General features: G+C 43.6%; 1 protein-coding gene across 13 annotated transcripts in view; it reads right to left on the bottom strand.

Annotated features, from left to right (window-relative positions):
• DENND2B (DENN domain containing 2B) overlaps positions 1 to 24,817 on the bottom strand; it is a 300,704-nt gene that overhangs the window by 166,766 nt on the left and 109,121 nt on the right. For 11 of the 13 annotated variants that reach the window (XM_053271120.1, XM_053271139.1, XM_053271128.1 and 8 more), the window contains one exon: positions 1,524 to 1,628. In XM_053271120.1, the coding sequence (XP_053127095.1) occupies positions 1,524 to 1,603 (80 nt within the window). In that variant the 5' untranslated portion in view covers positions 1,604 to 1,628. Of the gene's footprint in view, positions 1 to 1,523; positions 1,629 to 3,862; positions 4,029 to 4,106; positions 4,195 to 24,817 lie in introns of those variants that run through there. The other 2 variants (XM_053271173.1, XM_053271164.1) reach the window with 2 other exon arrangements.

Raw genomic sequence — 24,817 nt, 5'->3', positions numbered from 1 at the left:
AGCTCATACTAATTTATTAGGGAAGGACCATAGCTCAGTGGAAGAGCATCTGCTTTGCATGTAAAAGGTCCCAGCTTCAATACCTGGCAACTCCAGGAGGTTTTTCACACCCAGCTTTTAGTTTGCATCTCCTCCAGAATGGAGATGTGTATTCACATATCAACCAAATTTAGCCTGAAGCCCCTAGTAGCTATCAGGAGCACTTCACACACAATTAGGGTTTTTCAATGGGCGTTAGAGTGTAGCCTGATTTATATCAGAGGTTTAAAAAAATCCACTCCTTTTTGCACTGGGTTTTTTGGGCAACTTCAAACTCACAGTACAGCCTCACAGAAAACCCGCAGTAAAGCCTGCTATCTGGGAAAGCTCCAGGTAAGGCTGGAAATCTTGGAGAGCTACTGCCAGTCAGTGTAGACAGTACTGACCTACATGGACCCATGGACGGACTCAAAATTGATAAGGCAGATTTCTGAATAATCCATCTAGGCTGATTTTAAAAAGCAAACTATTATGCATATGTGTGTGTGTACACTTTTTAATATTAAACCTACAAAATCACATTCAAATACAGACATCTCTCGCCAATCATGAGGGTTCTGTTCCAGGAAAACCTCACGGTTGGCGAGCCACTGAAATCAATGGCAAACAGCGAGTTAAGGGAATCACAGTCGTGAAAATACAGTAAAAAAATAGAAAAGATCCCTCCAAATCCCCCCAAATCACCACGCGTCAGTAAGAGGCGTAAAGGGGAACCCACCCAAATCACCTCCTGACCCCCCAAAATTGCAGGGGGGGACCCAACATTGCCAAAAAATCTCACCACACTGCAAATAATCGGGTTGCAGTTGGCAGGACCTGTCAGAATTTCCCAGTTGTGGATACTCAGACTGCAATTGGGAAACCCACAGCTGGCAAGGGATGACTGTAATCAATTGACATTGTCAGTTTGTAAATTCTATGTGTGTTTGTGTGTGTACAACCCAAACTTATAATATCATAGTAAGATGTAAATAAAGCCAATATTTTGTAAGCCATTCCATTTTCACTGATTCAGTCCTTGCTTTTCCCAAAGTTTTGTGACCACATATTGACTTCTCTTGTCCTGCTCAGTCGGTCAAAGAAAGGGATGCTGCCCTCACATACAGCATCCCAATGGAGCACCAGCAAGCCTCATAATGGCGCTGACATGTCGAGAAACCTCATGCTATCATGCTCTCCACTCTTACAGCATTTGTCTGAAGAGGCAGGTGCCATGAGTATGATGGCAACTGCTTCTGTGGCTGGAAGCAACCACCATCACGCTTATGGTGTCTGCCTCTTCAGACAAACATCGTAAGAGTATGGCAGCATGAGGCTTCTTGACATGTCAGCTCCAAGGCTGGAGCACTACCAGGACACTACCTGCAAGAACAGCATTCCCCCTCCCCCCCCCCTTTTTTTTACTGACTGGACAGGGCTCTATTGAGTAGAAGCAATTTGGCATCAGACAACAAAAAACAATCAAATGTTTGCTGTACACTTACCGATCCAGAGTATCCCGAGCCACTTTACTTCCTCCAGCTCTCCTGGTGACATTGGCATTCTTGTTGGCAGTCATGGTCATTTCTGCTCTCTCTAAATCTGAAAACCTGAGGTGTGGGGAGTAAAACCCAAAGGAAATTAGTTGAGCTTGTACACGTAATTGGACCAAATACGTTTTCCAACATAGCTAAAAAAAATGTTTCCAATGCAAAAAAATAAAAATAAATGAAGACTGGGAAAGGGACGTTTTAATGTAAAAGCTATAGACTTCCACGCCGTTTCAGTTTTATAAAAGCTAAACAACAGCTCAGATAAAATTCAGATTTGAGTCAAGTTTATACAAGACACTCAGTTGCAGAGAAACATATAAGAAAAAAGGAACCACCATCAAGGTTTCCAATTCCTCTCATTAAATCAGAGATGAAATAATGATGGTACTTCTATTTTTAATAGCATTATAATAAAGAACTGTGACAAATTACAAAGCCCTAGCCAAATAAAACGTCTTGAAATGAGCATTGGAAGCCTTTACACAGCCCACAGACTATGCAATATCTTGATAGGATACTGTTAAATGTTCAATCCTTTTCGACAGCATGTCAAAGGCAAGCCGTCAATAGTCATTAGGACCCTATATCACTGATACTGAATTGTCTGCTCCCAAATTCAATTCCTCCTACCCTTCCAGACCTGAAAAAAAGTATATTCCCATGCTGGCTATGTAGTTCAAAGTCTTGTATAGACAACTGCAAGCATCTTCATTGATATAGACATCTGCAACCATTTTCATTGATCTTACATCAAATCCTATTTAAAAAACTCCTTTGAAAGTCCTTGAAAATGAGTATGTTGACAAATATTATATTGTCACTTCCTTTGTTCTCTCTCTGATTTTTATGCTACAGGCTGTTTTGGATAGGGATTGCCTCTCAGGGATTCCTTTGTATATTACAGCACATGGGAACCAGATTGTTACTGGAACCCTTGGAATTTCCATAGTAAATATAAAATAAACAGTCTGCTTAATGAAAAGTTCCACTGACAGGTCTGACCCAAATCTTCTCAAAGCTATGATATTGCTGAAGTAAAGCTGATATTTATACAAGCCATGCACCTCATCTTGCCTTCCTTCTCCAAACCATGGCATATAACATTGAAGCAACTGCCAACTATGATGTGCTGCTGAAGTGTAAGTGCTGGGAACAAATGAAAAACCATACCTATACATTAAATCATTTGTTTATCCTATGTGCATCCCACCCTTCTTCCAAGGAGTTCAAGGCAGCTTGTATGGAGGTTACCCCACTGTTTATACTCACAACAGAAGTAGTCTAGGCTGAAAGAAGAAGAAAGCCTAGCCTGTAAAGTAGGCTAGGCTGAGAGAGGGTGACAGGCCCAAGGTCATCCAGCCATCTTTAAGGCAGACTGGAGATTCTAAGCAGGATCTTCCCAGTCTAAGTCCAACATTCCATCCCTCATCCTACCTTGGCTGTCTGATAAAAGCTGTAGTGGACATGATGCACAGCATTTCATCAGTGCTATGAACTGCACAGGGCCTGCTGCAGATGCATAAGGCAGCCCCGGCATTATTGAGAACAAGCAGTTGTGCTAGAAGCTCTGCCATAGTTACTCCCATTGTGGTGATTGGGAATAACTGCAGCAGTGCGGCTTGTGCAACTGCTCATCCTCAACAGCGTCAGGGCTGCCTTATGTATCAACAAGACCCTGCACGTGATATCAGCCAGTATTTGTTTTCCTAAACATTCCAATCTAGAGGAGGGGGAAAATACCTAAGAGCAAAGAGAAATGTTAGTTTAAAGGAGGACTCAAAATGTTGTTGAAAACAAATGTTCTACTGAATGCTCAAGAGACACGAGAACAACAGATTATTGGAAGCTTGCCTCTGTGAGGAGAGCAAAAAAGAGTTTGCTGACAATAGCACCAAATATCAGTCAGTTCTGTGTCTCAAGCTCCTCTGGGAACATCCATCAAAGAGAAACCTGCCCAACTTTTTCAAATATGCTTCTCATTGTGTGTTACAGCAATGTCTAGATACCTACTTCATTGTATATCACACAATAAAAAGTTTAATAAGTTTTCCTGGAAAATGTGCATCTCTCTGTGGCACCCTCTTCAAAATTGCTTCCTCACAGGTAGGCTCCATGTCACTTTCTATACATATGCCAATCACACAGGTCATTCAGATTGCACATACAGTAATCTCTCTTTGGAAGATGAAGCATCAAACAGGGAGTCAGAGGGAGAGATCATCCCTGATGAAGAACTGGCTCCTGAAGCCATCCCCAAGCAGGGAACTTGAAGGGGAAAGGGAAGCTCCTACCAGCCAAGAAGCCCATGCAATAGATTCCCTGGAAACCCCTGCGGAAGAACTCCCAGATGCCACCATCACTAAATCCAAACGGACAGAGTTGCTACAATCAGATTACACTCCCCACTTCACCCTGAGGACAAAAGCCTCAGAACACTCCTCCAAGGGAGAGCCACCTTTATCCCCTCTAGAATTCAAGGAGAGATGCAGGTGCCAAGCTTAGGTGGAATTACAGCAGCAATGCAGAAGTTCACACCTAGCAACCTGATGACTCAGCCTGGAAAGGCCTCATCATAAGGAGGGGTTTCCTTTAGAGGAGAAAGCAGAGCTAGAGCCAGGTGTTGCTGATAGGAGGAGTCAGAGGAAGGGTGGGAGGACTTGCTGACTCTCATTTAAGCTCAGCTCTTGACCAGAACAGGTGCTGGTTTAACAGCTCATCAGGTGGTGGTTTTTTCCAGCACAAACCACTGACTCTTGACCTAGCAGGCCAGACCCTATCTTTGAGCAGGCCCTAACCTTCAGACGCTATTTTTGACCAGGTTCCAGACCTTGAACCTGACTGTTTTGTGCTACGGATGTGCATGAATCCATTCAGAAGCCTTTTTAAGGGCCTCTGGACAAGTTCAAACAACCGGCTGTTTAGCTGGTTCAAAGATGGGGGAGGTTTGACTTTAAGGGTGGGGGAGGGTGCACTTACTCCTCCCTCTACTTCCCCCCACTGGTGCTCCTTTAGCAAAGGCTCCTTCAGGGCGGCAGCATACCTCCGTACCGCCCCATCTCCTCTTTTACCGGAAGTACCCGATGTGCATGTACATGCTGGGCGCGTGCACTCGCCCAGTTCCGTGCACATCCCTACTTTGTGCATCCTGAGACTGTGCTCCAGCCAACCCTGTGTCCAGCCAGCAGTCCGGCCTACAAACCTGCCTCTCCAGCTCTGTGTGGTTCCAGTTGTGATTCCTTGCTCAACCTTTGGTGATTCCTGGATCTTTCCTCCAATCAGCTCACCAAACCAGTGTTCCCGCTAAGGCAGGCCCGCTCAACTGCAGCCCTCCTGCAGATGTTGGCCTACAACTTCCATAATCTCTGGCTATTGGCCACTGTGGCTCAGGATTATGAGAACTTAGCCCATGAACAGCTGGGGGCCCAAAGTTGAGTAGGCCTGCTTTAAGGCATGTGCATGTGCACACACTCATACATTTTTTCATGTCTGCTCAGTTAATTCCAGATCCCGCTCAAGTTGAATCAGGAAGGCCCCATTCTGAATGCATGTGAGCACACACTGCCTTAATACTGCCCAGAACAAAATTCATTCCGCACACAGATGAAGAAGAAATTAGAGAGAACACTGCACCTAACACCCCCCCCTTCAGTTGTCTGCGAGCTGACCTCTGGTGTATGGTCATATTGCTATACTCCTGGGCCATGGGGGAACAGGACTCCCAGATCATTTATCCTCCCCCAATCTGAGCAAATTGATCACAAATTGAGAAGCCACCAGGTTCTCCCTCTGTGGCACTGCACTACCAGTCTTCAGTCAACCTGCTTGTCAACCAAACTACTTTCCTACCCTGAGCACCTGACAACTTTGTGACTAAGCAGAAATTTGAACAAAAGATTCCCATGTCCAAACCCAGCACTCTACCCACTATGCCATGTGGGCCTGCAGAATAGTTTATATCTTTTATACCTAAAGGAAAGGAACTGCACCACTCAGGGTTTTTTTTGGCAGTTTCTCTACATAGTGGCTAAAAGGTACTCCCACATGTCTGAAAACTATATTCAGTTGGCTCTTGATTCAAAGACCCTTAAGCAATTACTCAAGGTATCCCCAGTGGTGGCTCTAACACACTTTTGCATGCTGCCATACGCTTAGAAGTCAGCAGGCCCAGTCTGGATTGCTCAAGCTGACAGCGCATCTTCATGCAAGGAATGACAAACCAAAACCAATCCATAGGAAAAGCCTCTAGTGGAGGGACTGCAGCCTAAAGCAGTTTTAAAATATATCACATGTGCCTTGGAGGAAAGAAATCAGGCAGCCTGTAGTGCGACAAAACAAGGCAAAGTGGGCCAGAAATTTCTATCTAGGAATAGTACAGATGGGTACAGGGTCTCATGCAAAGCAATAGGACTCAAGCTTCGCCAATATGATGCCCCTTCATAAAAGGACTTACTACTTGCTTTTCCGGCTTCCAGGCTCCATTCTGGAAAAGAAATAACTCAATCCTTTCCCAACTTTTTTGGTTAAAACTCTTCCAGGTGTTGAAAATTAAAAAAAAGAAATGCCACATAAAAGTCTGACATGTTACTCTCCATTTTAGATCCATTTTTATACATAAAATAAATTGTGAACATTTGAGATGACTCCACAGAGAGACATAAAGTAGCATACAACACAGAGAGGATAACAACCTTCATCAAGAAATTTGCTGTTTCAATAATACTTTCAATAATCAAATTTCAAAACCTGATCAAGTTACTCTTTCCACATTAAACTGTGATCATTTCTCAGTGCTTCTATGAATTCTCAGATGGCCAGTCCTTATTTTACAAGCTAGTTTTCAATTAAAAAAAACAACGAAGAATGGAAGTTTTGAGAAATGCATAAAATGTGGCAGGCAAGTTTTCCCAGTTGAAAATACAGTATCAATGTTAACAGCAGCACTTTACTGTTGAATAGTTCACACAGCTCTAACTGAAGGCCTGGAATGCACAGCTGCATTAAACCTCACTGTTTGGGAGCGAGTGGGACCATTGTCCAGGGTTGGACTTGGGGAGGGGGCAGGGCAATGAGCTTGCTTTGCACAAGTTCAAATAAATTTCAAAAGGTACCACAAAAACCAGCAGCAGTCTCAAAGTTCTGGTTGGTGTTCCATTCTATTGCTGACAATTGCCATTAAAATTATGCCATTGTGACATTTCTAGGGGCAAATAGCTGGTTTGGGGGTAATTTTTGGCAATGTAGTGGGACAAAGGGTTAAAGTTCCCCTCCACCCTGACAATGGTCCTGATCCAGATGTGTCCCCCAGCACTGTTATTTTAACACACAGCAAGTAGTCAATGAGGTCATCCACACAATCAAAAAGTATGTTCTGCCTGGGTTTGGGAGCTGTGTGTGTGCCCAATTATTGGTTGTGTGGAAGCAAGAGGAAAACCTGGGTAGAAGTGATTGTGTGGAAGCAATGTAGGATGAAAAGCTACCCATTTTTCCCTCCTACCTTCCTTCCATACAACCAGAAACTGGGCACACACACAGCTCCTAAACCCGGGTAGAACACAGTGGGGCCATTCACATGACCAGGCAGGAGGAGCAGCAGGCAAGCGAGTGGGCAGAAGGCTGTGAGAATCTTACTTCCCCCCAGACAATCCATTAAACATTGCTGGGAGCACGGATCGTGTTCCCAGATGATCCACAGCTGTGACAGGCAGCGCAGCACTCTGGAGGCTGGGAGGACACGTCTGAGTTCAGTGCACTGGGAGATTCCCCCAGGAGATGGGTGCTCTAGCCGTGTGACTCTGTGTTTCCTCAGGCTGAATGCAGCCCAAGGAGACATACGATCCTGGAGCCTGGCTTAATGGCGAACTGGCACCGTCAACCCAAGATAAAAGCCAAGCTAGATGGTGCTGCTTCGCTAGGATCAGGCCGAATCCTGGCAGTTCTCATGTGCAGCCTAACCCAGGCTAGGCTTCTCTAGCCAGGGTTAGGCTTTATGTGAGAACAGCTTCAGTTTTTGTGTGAATGACCTCAGTATTTAATAGCGCATTTCCTTTGGCCCAGGGAAAGCCAAGAACTGAGATGAACTGCCAATGAAGAAGGGTGTAGGTGCGGGGAAGAGGTAATGTCAGAGGGATGCTCTGGAGCAGGGAAAAGTACCAGGGGGGTATTTCCAGGGAGGGAATGGGGTGGAAAGGCTGGCGTGAAAAGAGATATCCAAAAGGTTCTGGAGCACTCATTTTCGCCAGAAACATCTCCCATCCATTTCATACACCTTTTGTTAGTTTATAATAGTGGAAGCTTTGTAGCCAGTACATTTATCTCACTTTAGAAACTAGAAAAAGTTCAGTTTGTTTTCATGAGGAGGAGGAGGAGAAAAGCCAAGATGCCTGGATTATTTTTACCATGTATTTCTCTCCTTGAGTACTGATTGCTTTAACAGTGCAGTCAACCATTTCCTCAACTGACTGGTACTTATTTCTGACAGTCTCACAAAGCACTCAGCAATGTGTACGTCATGTATGGGGCTAGGGATGGGGGTCTGAGAGGGTACTGCAATAGAGAGTTAGCTGCACAGAAAGTGGTAGCAGAGTGCATAGTTTAACCAGCCTTTTAAAAATTGAAACTAATGAAAAAGAAAATTGTTTGTGGGGTCTGGCAGACAAAAAGCAGCAAATTCACGTTAGAGTCAGTTTACAAGTGCTGACCCATGTTAATTCATGGATGTGAGGTGGTTGTTCTTAACACCTTTATTGTGCTAATTCCTCCTTCACATTCCCTATTCACACTACTCATACACCATACACCACACCACTCACATATGCAATTCATCTCTCTCTCTCTCTCTCTCTCTCTCTCTCTCTCTCTCACTCACTCACTCACTCACTCACACACCCTTGACAAACACTTTGACAGTGTCCTACTCTATGTTGGACCCATTCACATCCCTTTCTATAGTGCGCTGACAGGTGTGAGTGTTCCAAATCAGCATTCTGTAACAGTTCAGCCAGTAGCTACAGTCAAAAGCTGTGGAGGTGGCTTCAAAGACTGCAACTTATATTCACCTCAGGTTTTTTTTTTATTTTGTTCTGTCAAGTTCACTTGCTTTTGGAAGTAAATTGGTAAAACCGCAATTTCCCCCCTCACAAATATACCTATTCTGTGCTTTGATTTGTTGCTTCGTTTGTTTCTTTCCAATCACAGTTAATGCCCTGAGAGATCATTCAAAGCTGTCTATGGCTTTGCAAATAAGTAAAACAATATAAACTGAGTGAACTCAACAGTAAAGCCCATTTAACAAGAAAGCCATCCTCCTGTTGTACAGGAGACCATAGTTTTTGGCTATTCACAGTTGGGCTACAGACACCAAATTTCCATCACTGCAGGAGTAATTCTCAGCTTTCACGATTCCGATTCCTGCGCACGCATTTCACACTTTCAGTGTCATTTCCAGTGTTGTCTCCAAGCAGTTTGGAGCCATGTTGGGGCTTTCCCCCTGGTATTTAGAACATTTTTGGTGGGTTTTTGGCAAAGCTCAGAGGATTTGGAGGCTTGGGGGGGCATTCCTGGAGGATCTGGAAGGTTCGAGGTGCTGAGCTATACTCCTCTAATTTCCCCACCCCTTTTTGGTGATTTTTAGCACTTTAAAGTGTGCTGAGAAACCTAACCTTAAGATTCTCAGAGGTGCAAGGTTTTCAATATAACAGTTTCAGCATTCATGGCTGTGCGCAGGAAGGAACATAACCCCTATGAAAAATGAGAGCCTCCTGTACTATAGGACAGCCAGCATATGAAGGTCTATTTTGAATATTCTCCCATGCGTCTTTTATTTATTTTTTATTTATTTATGTATCTGCCTTCTGGTGTCAAAAGCAGTAGGGAAACCTAACTGTGGGATACCAATCAGAGAGAGGGGCTGGATAGAAACCTGAAAGTGTTCTCTCTTTTCTGGTGCATTGAAAGTGCATTTTATGAGCTTTCTACATCAGATGGTGAGAAAAAGCAAACTTCTACAGCCATTTGCTCTTTTCCACTTAGTGGGAAAAGGCAAACCCTATAGCTAATAGTCACAGCTCCTTGTCCCTTTACTTCTTTCTGCTGTTTCTGTTGGAGCCAGGACCCTGGCAGCATCAGCTCTCAGCTGCAATGTCTCATTGTGACCACTAGGGGATTTTAGGGTCATGCATAAAAATGCTGGACTCCTCCCCTCTTTGTTCTTCCAGTGTTAGTCTCCATTTTTTCTCTCCAGAGATGGCTGTTTGTTTTAGTCCCTCTCCCCTTTCAGCCTTAAACTCAGATTTCCTATCCTTTTGTAACTTTTATTATTATTATTATTATTATTATTACATTTATATCACGCTCTTCCTCCAAGGAGTCCAGAGGGTGTACTACATTCTTGAGTTTCTCTTTCACAACAACCCTGTGAAGTAGGTTAGGCTGAGAGAGAAGTGACTGGCCCAGAGTCACCCAGCTAGTTCCATGGCTGAATGGGGATTTGAACTCGGGTCTTCCCGGTCCTAGTCTGGCACTCTAGCCACTACACCACGCTGGCTCCACTTCTAAATAAATCCTTGTAGATCTTTAATACTAAAGAACTGCCTCAAGACCTCTTGCTTTGCTGCTTTCCCACCAAACTAGTTTTGTTTTGCTATTTGGGGACTGAACTGCCTTTCTTCCCCTACAATTTCAGAACCTTCAACAGAAAAACTGAGCACCATATCAGATTATGTTGCAAGCTGCTACATAATGACAGATGCAGCCTCCATCCCCCTTTCTCCATAAACATTTTCCTTGGAAAAGTACTGGTGACAAACCCCCACCCCTCACACCCTATATATCACTATTCAATGAGAAAGCAACATTAAAAGGGCTTGATTGCTTACAGGAAGATGTTGATATTGCTCAAACAGACTGAGCTACATTGCTATGATGAGTGGTTAGAAGGAGGGAGACTGCATTCCATTTGTCAAGAATTTCCTGAAAATGCTTCACTGCAAGCACAGCTTTTTCACGTAACTCTTGAGAAGATGGGAATTTCGACTCAAAGAGCAACTTTTAAGTCAGCATATTTCACTGCTGACAGAAAACCACTGCTAAAGTAGTTTGGTTTAATTACCTGAAAAGTGATAAAATGTGAACCAAAGACATCTAGGCCAGAATTTGGTTAATCTCAGCATGCACAAATGGAATTGGAATTTTTTAAAAGAGAGATAGAAAGAGAATGAGAATGAGAGAGAGAGAGTGAGTGTGTGTGTGTGTGAGAGAGAGAGAGAGAGAAGTTTAATAAAATGCTTTAAATTCCACTCTGGAGCAATCACACAGTCAAATTCCAAATGGAATTTATGGACTTCTGTAGTGTGGGCGTCATCCAAAGCCTGATATTTTGCAAATCACAGAAACTAGCAACCTTCCAAAGCCAGGCAATGAGAACTGTGTCAAATATTTTATGGCCACAAATTGTACTTTGCACAACTCAGATTTTCAAATTTATACTCTTGGAATAGTATTCCAAGATATATACTATAAATACTCTTGGAAAAGTATTCCCTGCAGGGGGCGGGGGAGCAATGTGAATCATTTGCCCCAAGTGAAGGCCAGATGTAGTGAGGGAATCATTTGCCCCATGGTGAGGGCCACATCAACACTGACAAACAGTAAGGGTGATGTTCCCACACCAAGCCCAAGTTTTTAACCCAATGGTTAACCTACAGTTCACTTAACCACAGCTGGCGATTGTCTGACTGACTGCTGCCAGGTTAAATGGCTCCCCCCCCCCAGCTTTCTGCCATTTCTGTCAGCAAGCCGATGGGAAGGAGCGGCCATGCCGAGCTCAGTGGCTTCTCTAAAGAGAACAGCTGCCACGCTTGTGCCCTGGGGTGCTCTAGGATGATGCAGGAGGGGGGAAGTCCTCGCACTCCCAGCATCTGCCTCCCCCGTACCTCCACTCGTGTGGGCGTGTGGGTGCAGCAGAGGAGAAGGCGGCAGCTGCTCATCTTTCCGGGAAGGCAGCTGAGCTCCTGCTTTCCCCACAGCCTGCCTGCCCTTCCCAGAGAGGTTGTGTGCACAACCTCACTACATTCCAACTGAAAGGGAAGGGGAAGGGGCTTGGCAGTATCTGAACTTGTGACTTACTTTACACACTGAATTAGTTTAACATACATCCACTCTGGTATAACATACATTCACTTTGGAACAGTATTTTCGTAGGGCCAAGAGTTCCCAGCACCCTCACCAAACTACAGTTCCCAGAATCCGCCATCTTTTTCTGCCATTCTTCATACACCTTTAGACAGTCATCTCTACAGTCAGTGCCAGCTGGATTTTCATCTTATTGCCTTGTCAATATCTTTCAGTTTCCTCTCAACTTGTTCCCCACCTTTAGCTTCTAATCTTTTGCCTCTCTCCCCTACTTTATTCATTTCTACCTTGAGGGTGCAATTACTATTATGTAATTTCCCATTCTATAAGACACACAGTTTTTAACTACAATTAAGCTGGTATAAAACTGACACATTTCTAGAGAAGATATACCCATTGTGTACAATATATCTTTGAACATGGTGATTATATCCATGTAGGAAAAATGTAATCTGTGCAGCAGTCCTTTATTTCTTAATCCAAAGAAGCCAGCCCTAATTTTCTCAAATTTGTCATTTGTTCCTAGATGTCTGAATGCCAAATGAACCATAAAATCATTTTCACGAATCAGAGTTCAATTTCTAGAGAGATTTCACTTCCCCTCTTTTGTAGGACAATTGGTTTGAATCAGAGTTTCTTGAGCTGAAGAACATTCTGCTGGTTTTCTTCTGAAACAAAGCCTAGAACATTATTTTCAGAAAGAATGTTGTGAGATTTGTCCAAAATAACATTGATCATTCTAATAATTTACAAACAGATATGTAGTTACTGAGACGTTACATAATAAATAGAAAAGAATAGAAGAAGGAAACAAAGGATTAGAAGAAGCTGAAAGAGTGAGGGAAGGAGCAAGTTGGGAAGAAAAGGGAAAATTATTATTATTATTACATTTATATCCCGCTCTTCCTCCAAAGAGCCCAGAGCGGTGTACTACATACTTGAGTTTCTCTTTCACAACAACCATGTGAAGTAGGTTAGGCTGAGAGAGAAGTGACTGGCCCAGAGTCACCCAGCTAGTATCATGGCTGAATGGGGATTTGAACTCGGGTCTCCCCAGTCCAAGTCCAGCACTCTAACCACTACACCACACTGGCTCACAGCACTGTGGTGCAGTGGTCAGTGAATCAGGTTAACACTAGAGAGATATTCTCTTGAGAATTCAGATGTCCTGTTGATGTTGTAATCAATCACATGCAGAGGATACCCCCTGAACATTTTTAAAGTGGTGATTTTCAACAAATTAAAGTGATTAATTGGGCTAAAGAAGGCCAATGAATGAATAGATGATTTGGGGGGATGGAGTAGATCTGAGCAAGGAGGAGGAGTCTGGATATAAATGCACAGGATGTGGAAAGGGAATAGAAAATGAAACCAAAAGAACAGTCCTGAGAAAACCTTTTCTGACTGTATCCTCCATTGTAGAAGGGAAACACCTACCATGGCAGCAGGTTGTAAAAGAGACCCCATCTGGGAAAGTTTTAATTAAGTTCCTGTGGATAAGACAGGCCTGTGTGTGAAATACTAACAGTGCAACAAAGAAATGCAAGAGAGGAGAGCTGGTCTTGTGGTAGCAAGCATGACTTGTCCCCATAGCTAAGCAGGGTCTGCCCTGGTTGCATATCAATGGGAGACGATGTGTGAGCACTGCAAGATATTCCCCTCAGGGGATGAAGCTGCTCTGGGAAGAGCAGAAGGTTTCAAGTTCCCTCCCTGGCTTCTCCAAGATAGGGCTGAGAGAGATTCCTGCCTGCAACCTTGGAGAAGCCGCTGCCAGTCTGTGAAGACAATACTGAGCTAGATAGACCAATGGTCTGACTCAGTATATGGCAGTTTCCTATGTTCCTAAGTCCTGGTTGCCCAAATGAAACAGCATTATGAGATGTGTGCACCTATTATAGTGTGTACCTATCTTCTAAAAATGAAACTTGCATCTATCCCTGAATATGTATTAAGGTTATATAAGACAACAAGAATGTACTTTACTAGATAATGATGATTAAATAGAATCTTCCTGACTAGTTATTTAAATTGTGATTGAAATAATTAAAATTGAGCCCCCCCGTGAAGCTATTTAAATCATGATTTAAATAAATTTGAATTAAATCAAATCAACCCTGTTTCCAAAAAAGTCACTTTTCATGTGTGCTATGTTGTTCTCTTTGTGTTGAGCAGAAGCGAAGTCCTTTCTGTCAAACCGGGCAGTTTCAATGGCACAGTAATGGAATGCAAATTTTACCATCCTTTCCTGCCATTCTTCCTTATGCTCCCCCCCCCCCGGCAGTAATCTTTGTAATCTGTGCCAGCTCAGTTTTCATCTTAATGCCCTGCCAGTATCTTCTAATTTCTTCCCAATTTGTTCCCTACTTCACTCTTTTAGCTTATTCTAATCCTTTGTCTCCCTGTTTTATTCCTTTCCACTCAGGGGTGAGATTCCTATCATGCCATTTCCCATCCCAAGACCTCCAGCAGATGGAAAAGATGGAAAAGCCTAAAATGTGTGGCTAAAATGTCACATTTTAAAACCACATTGTTCTCAAAACCCAAAAGTCTTGTAAAGTAATAGCAGACCACACAACCACAAACTGTCATCCCATATTTGTTTGCTATCAGGGCTGTAATACTGTAGTCTTAAAGTCTACTGTAATCAGTGGAACAAAATCTGACAAAAGCTGATTGCAAAATATGGCAAATATTTAATAGTTAAAAACTATTCCCCAATAATATCAAACCACAACCACTCAATTATTTTCTGAATTAGTATACAGTAGTTGCTTTGATAATTTGCATTTCCATGAACTGAACCTTCTACACATATCAATCTACACCCAAACTAACAAGTAGTAACAATATTTTGGTTAAACCACAGCTGTTACATATATTTGAACTTTTATAACTGACAAACTTTGTCAGTTGCCCATCTCTTTAGCTGACAGTTTAAAGTGAGTTATGATCTAATCACCAGTACTCATATTAGGTGGCTTCTAAACCTCCAATGGAGTGGTTCTCTATTGCTAGAAGCTCCTTCCATTCATGGAAGGAGACTCCTGCTGCCACAAGGATCTCTTCCAATCATGCAAGAACCTTTAGCACAAGCACAACTTTCCTTTGGTTTATAGAAGCATTTTCCACTGATGTAACACTGCTCTGCTGAAGTGCTGAATGCTGCCTACTATGTTTCTCCAAATGTTCCAACATGAGAGTTTTCCATGCATTTGCATACCCAGACCTATTAAATCAAAAAATGCCTTTGATTCTGCATATTTTCTCCTTTTGTTATTTCTAAGATGGGGTGATCTTGCCCTGATCTATGTGCTGTGTTTGGACAACTAGGACATACAAAGTGATGTTTCCAGTGGCTACACATAACTATGGAGCTCTACACTTTCGGCAGACTCTTTTGGGAGTACTGTAAGTCCTTCCTAGCGGGGGTTATGTATTGTACTATACTTTCATGTAAATCAACAATCATGTAAACCCACCAATTACACAGACACAGTGGAGAGGTAAAACAGCATTCTATCATTTTGTTTCATTCGAAACCCCGCCCCCCCGAATTCCCATGGTTTCTCAAAGCTTTCCTTTTGCAGTATTCATGCTAGAACAGGCATTTTAAAGCTTAGAATTGCCTGTAGAACAAGTATATCGGTTTTCCAACAGATCTGTAGAGAAATAACTAAGTTATGAATTAAGTCACAACACCATGGTCAGTTCCAACTAACAGTGAAGTCAAGACTGACTCAATTTCTTCACGGAAGGTCTCTTTCAATAGTTTGTTTTCCATATGAGGGCTTTTCATAGGTATGTAACAATAAATGTTTTGAATTCCTACAAATTAAGAAAATGGCACTCATTGGGTTTTATTGTAATGTCAGGTCCATACGTGCCCAGTAGCAGCCTGCCAACAGTACAGAATTTTGGTAAGAAGAGAGAAAGTGGGAGTGACTGGGCAGAGAAAGGAGGGAGGGCAAACAGTGACTGCGGAGTGCTCTTGTTTTTTGCCCTGGAAACGGCACAGCTGAGAACGGCCTCTGTTAGGGCTGGTTAATCTGGCTCGATGGAAACATAAGACCTGATGTCCCGTCTGAGCTATTGTACTGCCCTACAAAATCATAAACATGGAAAACATAATTTGGCTAGGTCCTACATTAATTCTTTTTAGCTAATTGTAGTTGTTGCCTGCAGAGGTAATTGCACTCACCATATGTTCAAAGGCAGATGTTCCCAAATTCTTATTTTTGCTATATAAATTGCTATAACACTATTCCAGTTTTTGATGCTGTTGCCACCAGCCTACGCAGCTAGTGGATTGCAACATGGAGGACCTAGCCAAATGGTGTTTCCATGGTTATGATTTTGTAGGGCAGTACAATATATCAAGACTGGATAGCAGGTCTCATGCCCATATAACATGCACATCTAGAGTCATCGAATTTTCTCACTTTTTGGCAGCCACTCCCATAACTATCCCTGTAAACCCAAGGGGTTTTTTTGCTTAAATTAAATAAGGTCTACAGATCACTTAATCAGGCTTTTTTTTCTTTTAAAAAGGTATTGTCAACCTTAAATCAGATCCCATCTCAGGACTAAAACCTCATATTGGTCCTAGTAATAATAAGTGCTATATATCCTGTCCCCAGAATCAATCAACAGGAAAATCTTTAAACTTCAGCAGAAAGGGCTAACTAAAAGCCCTGGACCATATTCTATTTATAACGCCTTCTCTTTATATTTCACATAGCCAATCAATCCTTTATACATTTTCCACCATGTAGATTTGCATGAAAACAGTATCTAAATGTTGAAAGAGCTCATCTGCTCCTCTTGCTTATGCTTCTCTGGAGCCATTATCCTCTGACTGTGACATGAAAGACGTTTTGCACAATGGCCAATTGTTTGCGATATCACAAACCCAGGATTATGATTTCAAAAAAAAAAAAGGATTGAGCAACAGGAGCATTTGAGCACTTTAAAAGCAAAGAGTCTGTTTTTATGCAAATTTCCTGACTAATAAGCTGCACAAGGAAGCAATGGACAAAAAACATCTAAAGGGGCTTTCCATAATAGATTCCATGTTTTTCATGGGAGAATCATAGCCCTTTAAATTATATACAGTGCATTAGAAAACTTGCTGCCTTCTAAAGTTTTTGCATGATGATATTGAACACAGGCTGCTGTGGAGATACAAAGAAATTCTGTAAACTGACTTTCTGGGATAGTTGTATGTTGGCCCAAACTGAGTAGCATTTTGTAGGTCAAAATCAGAATTGGACCCAGAAAGAAATGGGTAAAATGGGAATAACTGCCTGAATTGGGAACTAGTCTCCCTTTCCAATTGTGTTCTTTCTCTATATATATATGTAGATGAAATAGGAATCAAAGTTTTCCAGAAAAGAAAACACCAATTTCTGTTTCTGCCCACGCCAACATCAATATGTTTCACATAATGAAAACAAGAGGGAATATGAAACCCCACATTACTTAGCAGCAGCCCTGAGCGATCCAATCCATAGAGCGGCACTGGCCACCCTTGATGCACCAGAAGTGTGGGCCCTCCAGCACTGCAGTTCAGAGGAAACTCAAATAACACTATGGAATAGTGGGGAAATAAAAGGGCTTGTATAATATGCTTGGCTAGACAGAATGTATTGCAAACCAGAATGTTTGCCTTTGAGCTCTGGGATGCCTTTGGCTAATGTCTATAACCACAGTGGGAAAGTGAGAGCCAAAGTGAAATTCCTGACAATCCTTATCACAGAATAGAGAGAATATACACCCGTTATTTCCACCTTCTGTATTTCAGGAACAGAGCTTGAAATTATTATCCTAGTGAGTTCTTCTCTGCACATAGCTTTTCATACGCCAAACTGGGGCCAAACCGAAGAAAGTCAATTGGTCCTGTTTGACCTGAATAATGTCACTATCTTATTTTAGTCCAATTTGGGCCCCTGTACTTACTCGGCATGAAGGTAGGGCAGGGAGACACCCTGGCTGCATTCAGACGTAATGGCTAACCGCAGTTAAAGCAAGCCAAGGTTGTAACTCTGTTACACTCGAATGAGTGAAATGATTATGACCCAAAAGCTAACTCCGGTTTTCCTCACCAAACTCCAATTCGAACCTTTGGTTATCCCCAAGGTTCACTGCTGGCAAGTGAGGTTTCACCAATTTCCCAGTCATAGAGATGGTGGCACAGATATGCCCAGGGACTCCGCTGCTCCATGCTTTCGGCGCTTCTTACTGGCAGCCTCTTGGAAACCCAGCCCCACCCCTCTTGTCAGTTATGCAGCTAAGGAATTGCCAGGCTACAAGGACACTGACAAGCCCCATCCCAGACTTTTCAGCCCTTCAAGCTGCATAGTCGTGTGGGGGCATCCCCAATTCTCACTCTGTCCCCTGGCAAGCAGTAGAGAGAGGGTACGGGATGGCAGGATGGTCACTAAGTGCTTTGCTCCCCAAGAAGAGAACAGCCATGTATGTTCACAAGCACAGACACTTCAAGTGGCATCTTAAGCAGGGCACCACATCACAGTGCTGGGAGGGGAACATTTTGCCAGGGGGGCGGGCTGGGTCGAGTGTAAAAGGCAGAGTAGTTTCCCCCCACAGATGAGATAGGGGCCCCAGACCCTTCCCCGGGTGGGGATATTTGCTCCGTAGTCTTGCTCATGAGAAGAAACATCTATGGACACTAATTTAAAATTCACGGGGTGGCATTCTAGTTGCGCAGGATGGTACTCCCATTGTATGCTGGAGTTGTAGCCCATTATCCTAAAGGTCGCTCTCTCACTAGAGGAGAGGAGGGCTGTTCTTGTGGCAGCATGCATGGTCTGCCCTGCTTGCATATGAATGGAAGACTACATGCATGACGAGCACTGCAATATATTCCCTTTAGGGGATGGAGCTGGTCTGGGAAGAGTATCTGCATGCTTACATGCAGAAGGTTCCAAGTTGCCTCCCTGGCATCTACAAGATAGGGCTGAGAGAGATTCCTGCCTGCAAACTTGGAAAAGCCGCTGCCAGTCTGTGTAGGCAGTATGAAGCTAGATGGTCCAATAGTCTGACTCAGTATACGGCAGCTTCCTATTTTCCTATGAGAGTGGCAGACTAAAGAGAGTGAAAGAAGATGCTCTACGCAGGAAAGCCGCAGGGACGGGGACTGGGGCGAATGCTATCTTGGTCTCAGCAACTGCCACCAATCTGCCATGAAAACTTGCACCCAGCCAGCCCAACTGCCGATGTGGGCAACATGCCCCCCTGCCTGCACCGCCATGGCAGACGTTGCCATTCTGGGGCAGCTGGAAACCTGGGCTCACATCTCCTGGGAATCTCCATGCCTGGAGATCTGCATATGGCACCACGCTGGACACAGCCCAGGAACTTTGAACAGGTGTAAAGGTCCGTGCCCAGTCCCTGTGTCTACACTGTCCATGCAAATGGTTTGGGTGGGGGTGCCAGGGTTTGAAAGGCACCCTCCCAGAAGGAATTCAGGAGCAGCAAAGTTCTACTTTTTTCACATATAGGTCCAGCCCCTTCCCCTTTGGGGCCCCCCAAGCTTACTCATGAGCAGGGTCGGATGGCTGGATTGGCAATCTAGATTGCCAATCTGGATTGGCTCTGGCATCGAAGCCTGCACCAAAACCATAGCTCAAGACAGTGCCAGGCCGCAGGAACATGCCCAGACAACTCATGAGAAGGACCATCAGAGGGGATGGGAAAGAATTGACGAGCAAAAACTCTACTGATGCCTAGCAGCAAAACATCCCCTTCTCCTATGGACAGCCCCCAGACAAGAGGTCATGGGGACCCTAAATAGAGCTGGCCTGCACAGTATAAGGCCTGGAGGCTGGATCTGGCCCCTGGGGACTTTTTTTGCTGTCCAGCTAAGAATAGCCTGCAGCAACAGCAACAGCCATGAAGAGGTCTTGGTCTGTCCAGCTGATGAGCAGTAGTGGCTCAATGCAGCTGGCTGCTTGAGGCCAGATGTCCCCCACCCCTGAACTGGAGCCTAGCAACACCATCCCTTCACTGCATTGAGCCACTACGGCTCATCAGCTGGACTTCCCTCCTTCTCCACATTTTCCTCCTGACTCCAGTTCTTCATCCACTCAATTTCATTAATATTTTAAAGAATTTTAATGTAATAATATGCTGGAAAGTGACCTTGGCCCCAGCACACAAGTCATGGTTTGTTCTGGCCCACTGAGGCATTTGAGTTGTGCACCCCTGAAATAGAGCATGTTTGCTTTCTGGATGGCGGCCATTGGGAGTGGTGCTCCAGAGACAGCTTTTCACAGCTTGTGGACCACACCCAAGCTTCTGCACAAACATGCCCACTGCCAGCCCACCCGCTCATGTGGAGATGTGTACCCATGCCCACACAAACCCCATGGGTGATGCAAACATCCCAGGGCAGTTGGAAACCAGGACTCTCTACTCCCAGGAATACCTGCACCTGGAGATCTGCATATGGTGCCAAGCCAAGCCAGACCTGGGAATTTTGAATGGGTTTAAGTGTCTGTGCCACAGCCCCTTGTCTACATCATCCATGCAAATATTTTGGGTGGGGGTGCTATTGGTAGGCTTTGAAGCCTCCCCAGCAGGGATTCCCTAGCAGCCAAGTTCTATCTTTTTCACAGGTGCTCCCTGAGGTGCTGGGGAGGAGCACCAGCAGGGCCGGGAAGGGCAACACTGCCACAGTGGGTAAGGTGCCCTCTCACCCTCCACCCTTAGGCTTTAATCCCTTTTTACTTAGGGGATCCACCCCGCTTTTGCTTGTAAAGGGGAATCCATACCAGATTCCGCTTTACAAGTAAAGCACTCCGACTGGATAGAACTGGTTCAAACCAGTTCAACCTGGTTTAAAACCCTGAACTGAACCACTGCTGGTTCTAATGAACCGGTTTGCGGACCGGGCAATTTGGTTTGAATTCAGTTCAAATTTGAATTGAACCACCAATGCCAGTTCCGTGCACACTCCAGTGAGATGTATATAAGTAGCCCCAAAGTTAGGGATGATTAATTTGCTGGGAATGACCATTTTGTCCAGTGGGCAGCGTTGGAAGACACACAGAAATGAACTGCTTAAGTGTCCCTGGTGGTGGGACAGAGTTATGTGCTTAGCATTAAATGCTGAATCTATTTTTAATTCAAAATAAACCCAGAGTCATATTTGAGGCCAAGCAAAGGACTGACCATAGGGTTTGAACAGTATATAGAGAAGAGTTCAATTCCAACAACCAGACAAGAGCTATAAAAATGTAAGCTACATGAGCTAGCTAACTTTAATGCTTCCTATTAACTAGAATAACTATAGTAATGCAACACTTTTTAAATTTAAAACAAGACATTCAAAAAAACAAGACTACAACTTGTGACCCACCAAAATGTAGTAGAATGGCCATTAAAGAAATAAATTTTAGAATCTTCTGTTATGGGCTGGTATAAGACGCCACCCCTTGGACTTTTCCTTGTCTATCTATCTATCTATCTATCTATCTATCTATCTATCTATCTATCTATCAATCAATCAAACAGGTTTGGAACCCCCGTGTTCGAATCGGTTCAAATGTGGGGGTGGGGTGGCTTTAAGGATGGGGGAGGGTGCACTTACCCCCCCACACACACACACACCACACTTCCCTCTCTGGAGATCTGTGTAGAACTAGTACTGTGCGGCGGCGGCGGCGTACCTCCTTGCCACCCCATTGTCTCAGTGACCAAAAGTCACCGGAGGTGCCGTACACTGCCGCCTCATGGGACTATTTCTACACAGAGCACTGGAGGAGGAAGCACGATGGGGGAGGAGTGTACCCTCCTCCATCCTTAAAGCCACCCCCACCCAACCGTTGGCCAGTTCCATGTACATCCTTAATTAAAACAATTTAAATAGAATAAAACTCTGAAAACTGAAACTTTAAAACTATAAACTAAAAGCCTGACTAAACAGGTATGTTTTTAGGTCCTTCTTAAAAACATTCAGAGAAGTGGAATCTCTAATTTCATTAGAAAGTGCATTCCAATTCCCGGGGCAACTCTAGAAAAGGCCCAGTTTCAAGTCACCACCAAATGAGCCAGTGGCAACCGCAGCTGGACCTCCCCAGGTGACAGTGGCGTTGATGAGGAAGAAAGCATTCTCTTAAATACCTTGGAACCAAGCCGTTTAGGGCTTTATAGGTAACGACCAGCACTTTGTACTTCACCCAGAAAGAAGTACTTTTTGGCTTCCAGAAATATGTCCCTGAGGGTCACACAGCCCTCAGGGATGCAATTATAGAAATGCTGCAGAACATGTCAGCCGGTATGTGTTCTACCCAACAATAAAGAAGCATGTTATCCCATAAAAGTAAGAATTCAATTATATTCAACCCTTAACAGTTTGGGCCCTAGATATCTTAATGATTGCCTACTCCCAAGGGTTTCTGCCCACCCAGCAAGGTCATCAGAGGGGGCTTTGCTCCATGTGCTGACATTGAGAGAGACTTGATTGTCCTTCTCGGTTGTTGCCCCCAGGCTCTGGAATGCTCTTCCGGTGGATGTCTTTTCTCTGTCATCTATGGCTGCTTTGAAAGAAACACCCTTAAAACGTATTTATTTGTTCAGACCTTTACCCCTTAGGGGTTACTAGTCTCTCCTTTCATTAGCCTACTTTCCAGTAGGCTTATAAAATCACCCAGCATTCTCTCTGTGCATGTGTATCCTTATGTCCAGATGTCTGTCCCACACCATCAACTTTGCAATGCCTGGACAAATATGAACCAAATTGGGTACAGTTTTAGGGACACATATGGACACCTCCATAGCGTACTTTATGATGATGTCATCCATCCCAATTCAAGATGACGGACACATACACTTATGAGGTGCAAGTGGGCTAACTTGTGAACCGCCTGACCAATTAGAATCAAATTTGCTACAGCTGTTGGGACATAGAGGGGACATAGAGGGACACCTCAATGGCATAGTTTGTGATGATTTCATCCACCCCAATTCAAGATGATGGACGTGTAAATGTTTGAGGTGCAAGTGGGCTGCCTTGTGGACCATGTAACCAATTTGAACCAAATTTGGTACAACTGTAGTGAGTGACACATAGGGACACCTCGATGGTGTTATTTGTAATGATGTCATCCACCCCAATCCAAGATGGTGGACATGTGAACAACTGAGGCGCAAGAGGGCTAACTTGTGGAATGCCTAACTGATTTAAAACAAATTTGGTACAGTTGTAGTGAGTGACTCACAGGGACACCTTAACAGTGTGGTTTGTGATGATGTTGTACACACCAATTCAAGATGGCAGAGACATGAGCTATCTTGAATTTGAGACACAATTGGGCTGACTTGTGAACTGCCTAACCAATCTGAACCAAATTTACTACAAGTGTAGGGACACATAGGGACACCTCAAGGATGTAGTTTGTAATGATGTCATCTACCCTGATTCAAGCTGGTGGATTCAAGTTGAACATTTGAGGTGTAAGTGTGCTAATTTGTGAACTGCCTTACCGATTTGGACCAAATTTATTCCAGTTGCAGAGATAGTGAGAGGAAAGTAGGCAGATTAATTCTTTCTAGAACAACTTGTATGTTTTTATGGTCTTAATTGATTTTACAATTTTGATGTGATTTTATGGAATTTTATCATATTAAGTTTTGTAAAGCATCCTGGGATAAGTTTTATGAAAAGCGGTATATCAATCAATCAATCAATCAATTATTTTGGATAACATGCCCCTCTACTAAAACAATCCAAATATATTTTGAACTGCTTTATGGGATGTTTGTTTTTACATACCACATATGGCAGCACATTGTGGTATGTAAATATGCCTCTAGATTTTCCTGCTATTGCAGCTGGGGGCCTGGGGCTGAAGGGGAATGGCTTGCCTAACGCCACTTAGTAAGCAAGTTTCAAACTGGCGAAGTCCTGATTTGCAACTCAGTCTCTTAACCAGTGTGCCGGAGTGGGAGGCTATACAACTGCGGTAGGGGTTAAACCTGCTCACTGCTTTGGTAACCCTATTCCTGAGAATGAACTCTGCTCCTATTGCACAGCCATGGGTTTTGTTTCTTGGCTACATCAGACAGAGGTGTTGGATACCCATGATGGACCCACTTCTTCCAAGCAACCAATGATTCCTCCACCCTGCAGCATGAATATACAAGCAAGCAAGAGCTTTATGACCCCTTCAATTGAATTGCTGGTAATATTCTTTGTCCCTATGCAATTTTTGCATTCAGGCTGAAGTTCAACACTTCTCTGCAAGCATCACTAAAAACAGATAATGTTTTCTTAACATTTATGTCCCCCTGTTGTCACTAAAGAAGGAAATACTGTCTGGCACTTCTTTACTAACTCTTTGGCAGAAACATTATGCTAGCAACTTTGTCAGGGTGTTAGAATAATTATTTCTGCTTCTCATTCTAATGCTAGAAAGGAGGGAGTGAAGAGGGGGAGAGCATGTTACAGTTTCTCTCTGGATAACAGTAATGCAGGTTTCATTAAGTAAACTGTGCTGGAATTTTGTTCTTCAATGCTGAGAGGAAAAAAGAAAGTGTGAACCAACACTGAAAAGCCATTAATCAAAAAGGAAAGGAATTTTAACCACTGCCTGCTTTGAAAAGCTTATCACCACTCCTAGGACATGTCCACACATCAGCTGCCATTGCTCCTGGTTCTGCACTGTAGCGTAAGAGCCGAATCACAGGAAATGTCTTTCTAAAAGACATGCCTGTCCTTTATGGCAAGCATGAGGGCAACCACAGTCTGTGCTGCTCCCTGTGATCATCCCGATCAGCCACATAAATAGACAGAGATTATCAGTGCAGGCTGAAGCTTCTTACATGTAACCTCTACTAACTGAGCAAAGAGGCACCTTTTAAAGTGGTGGTTCTCTAGTAGGGGGAGAGCAACTGTCCTTACCCAGCCTAAGCACAGCATCTTTCCAGTGGTTGTTGCTGGTGTCTACCTTACATTTCTTTTTAGATGTGAACCCTTTTGGGATAGCAAACCATCTTATTTCCTTTTTTGTATAAACCATTTTGGTAACTTTTTTTGCTGAAAATGGTATATACATATTTGTCATAATAATAATAATATATGGATCACTGAAATGAGGTGT

This window comes from Hemicordylus capensis, chromosome 1 (genome assembly GCF_027244095.1).
Source record: "Hemicordylus capensis ecotype Gifberg chromosome 1, rHemCap1.1.pri, whole genome shotgun sequence".
Lineage (NCBI taxonomy): Eukaryota > Metazoa > Chordata > Lepidosauria > Squamata > Cordylidae > Hemicordylus > Hemicordylus capensis.
Note: the sequence above shows the minus strand (reverse complement) of the source record. Positions and strands in the feature narration are given on the sequence as shown.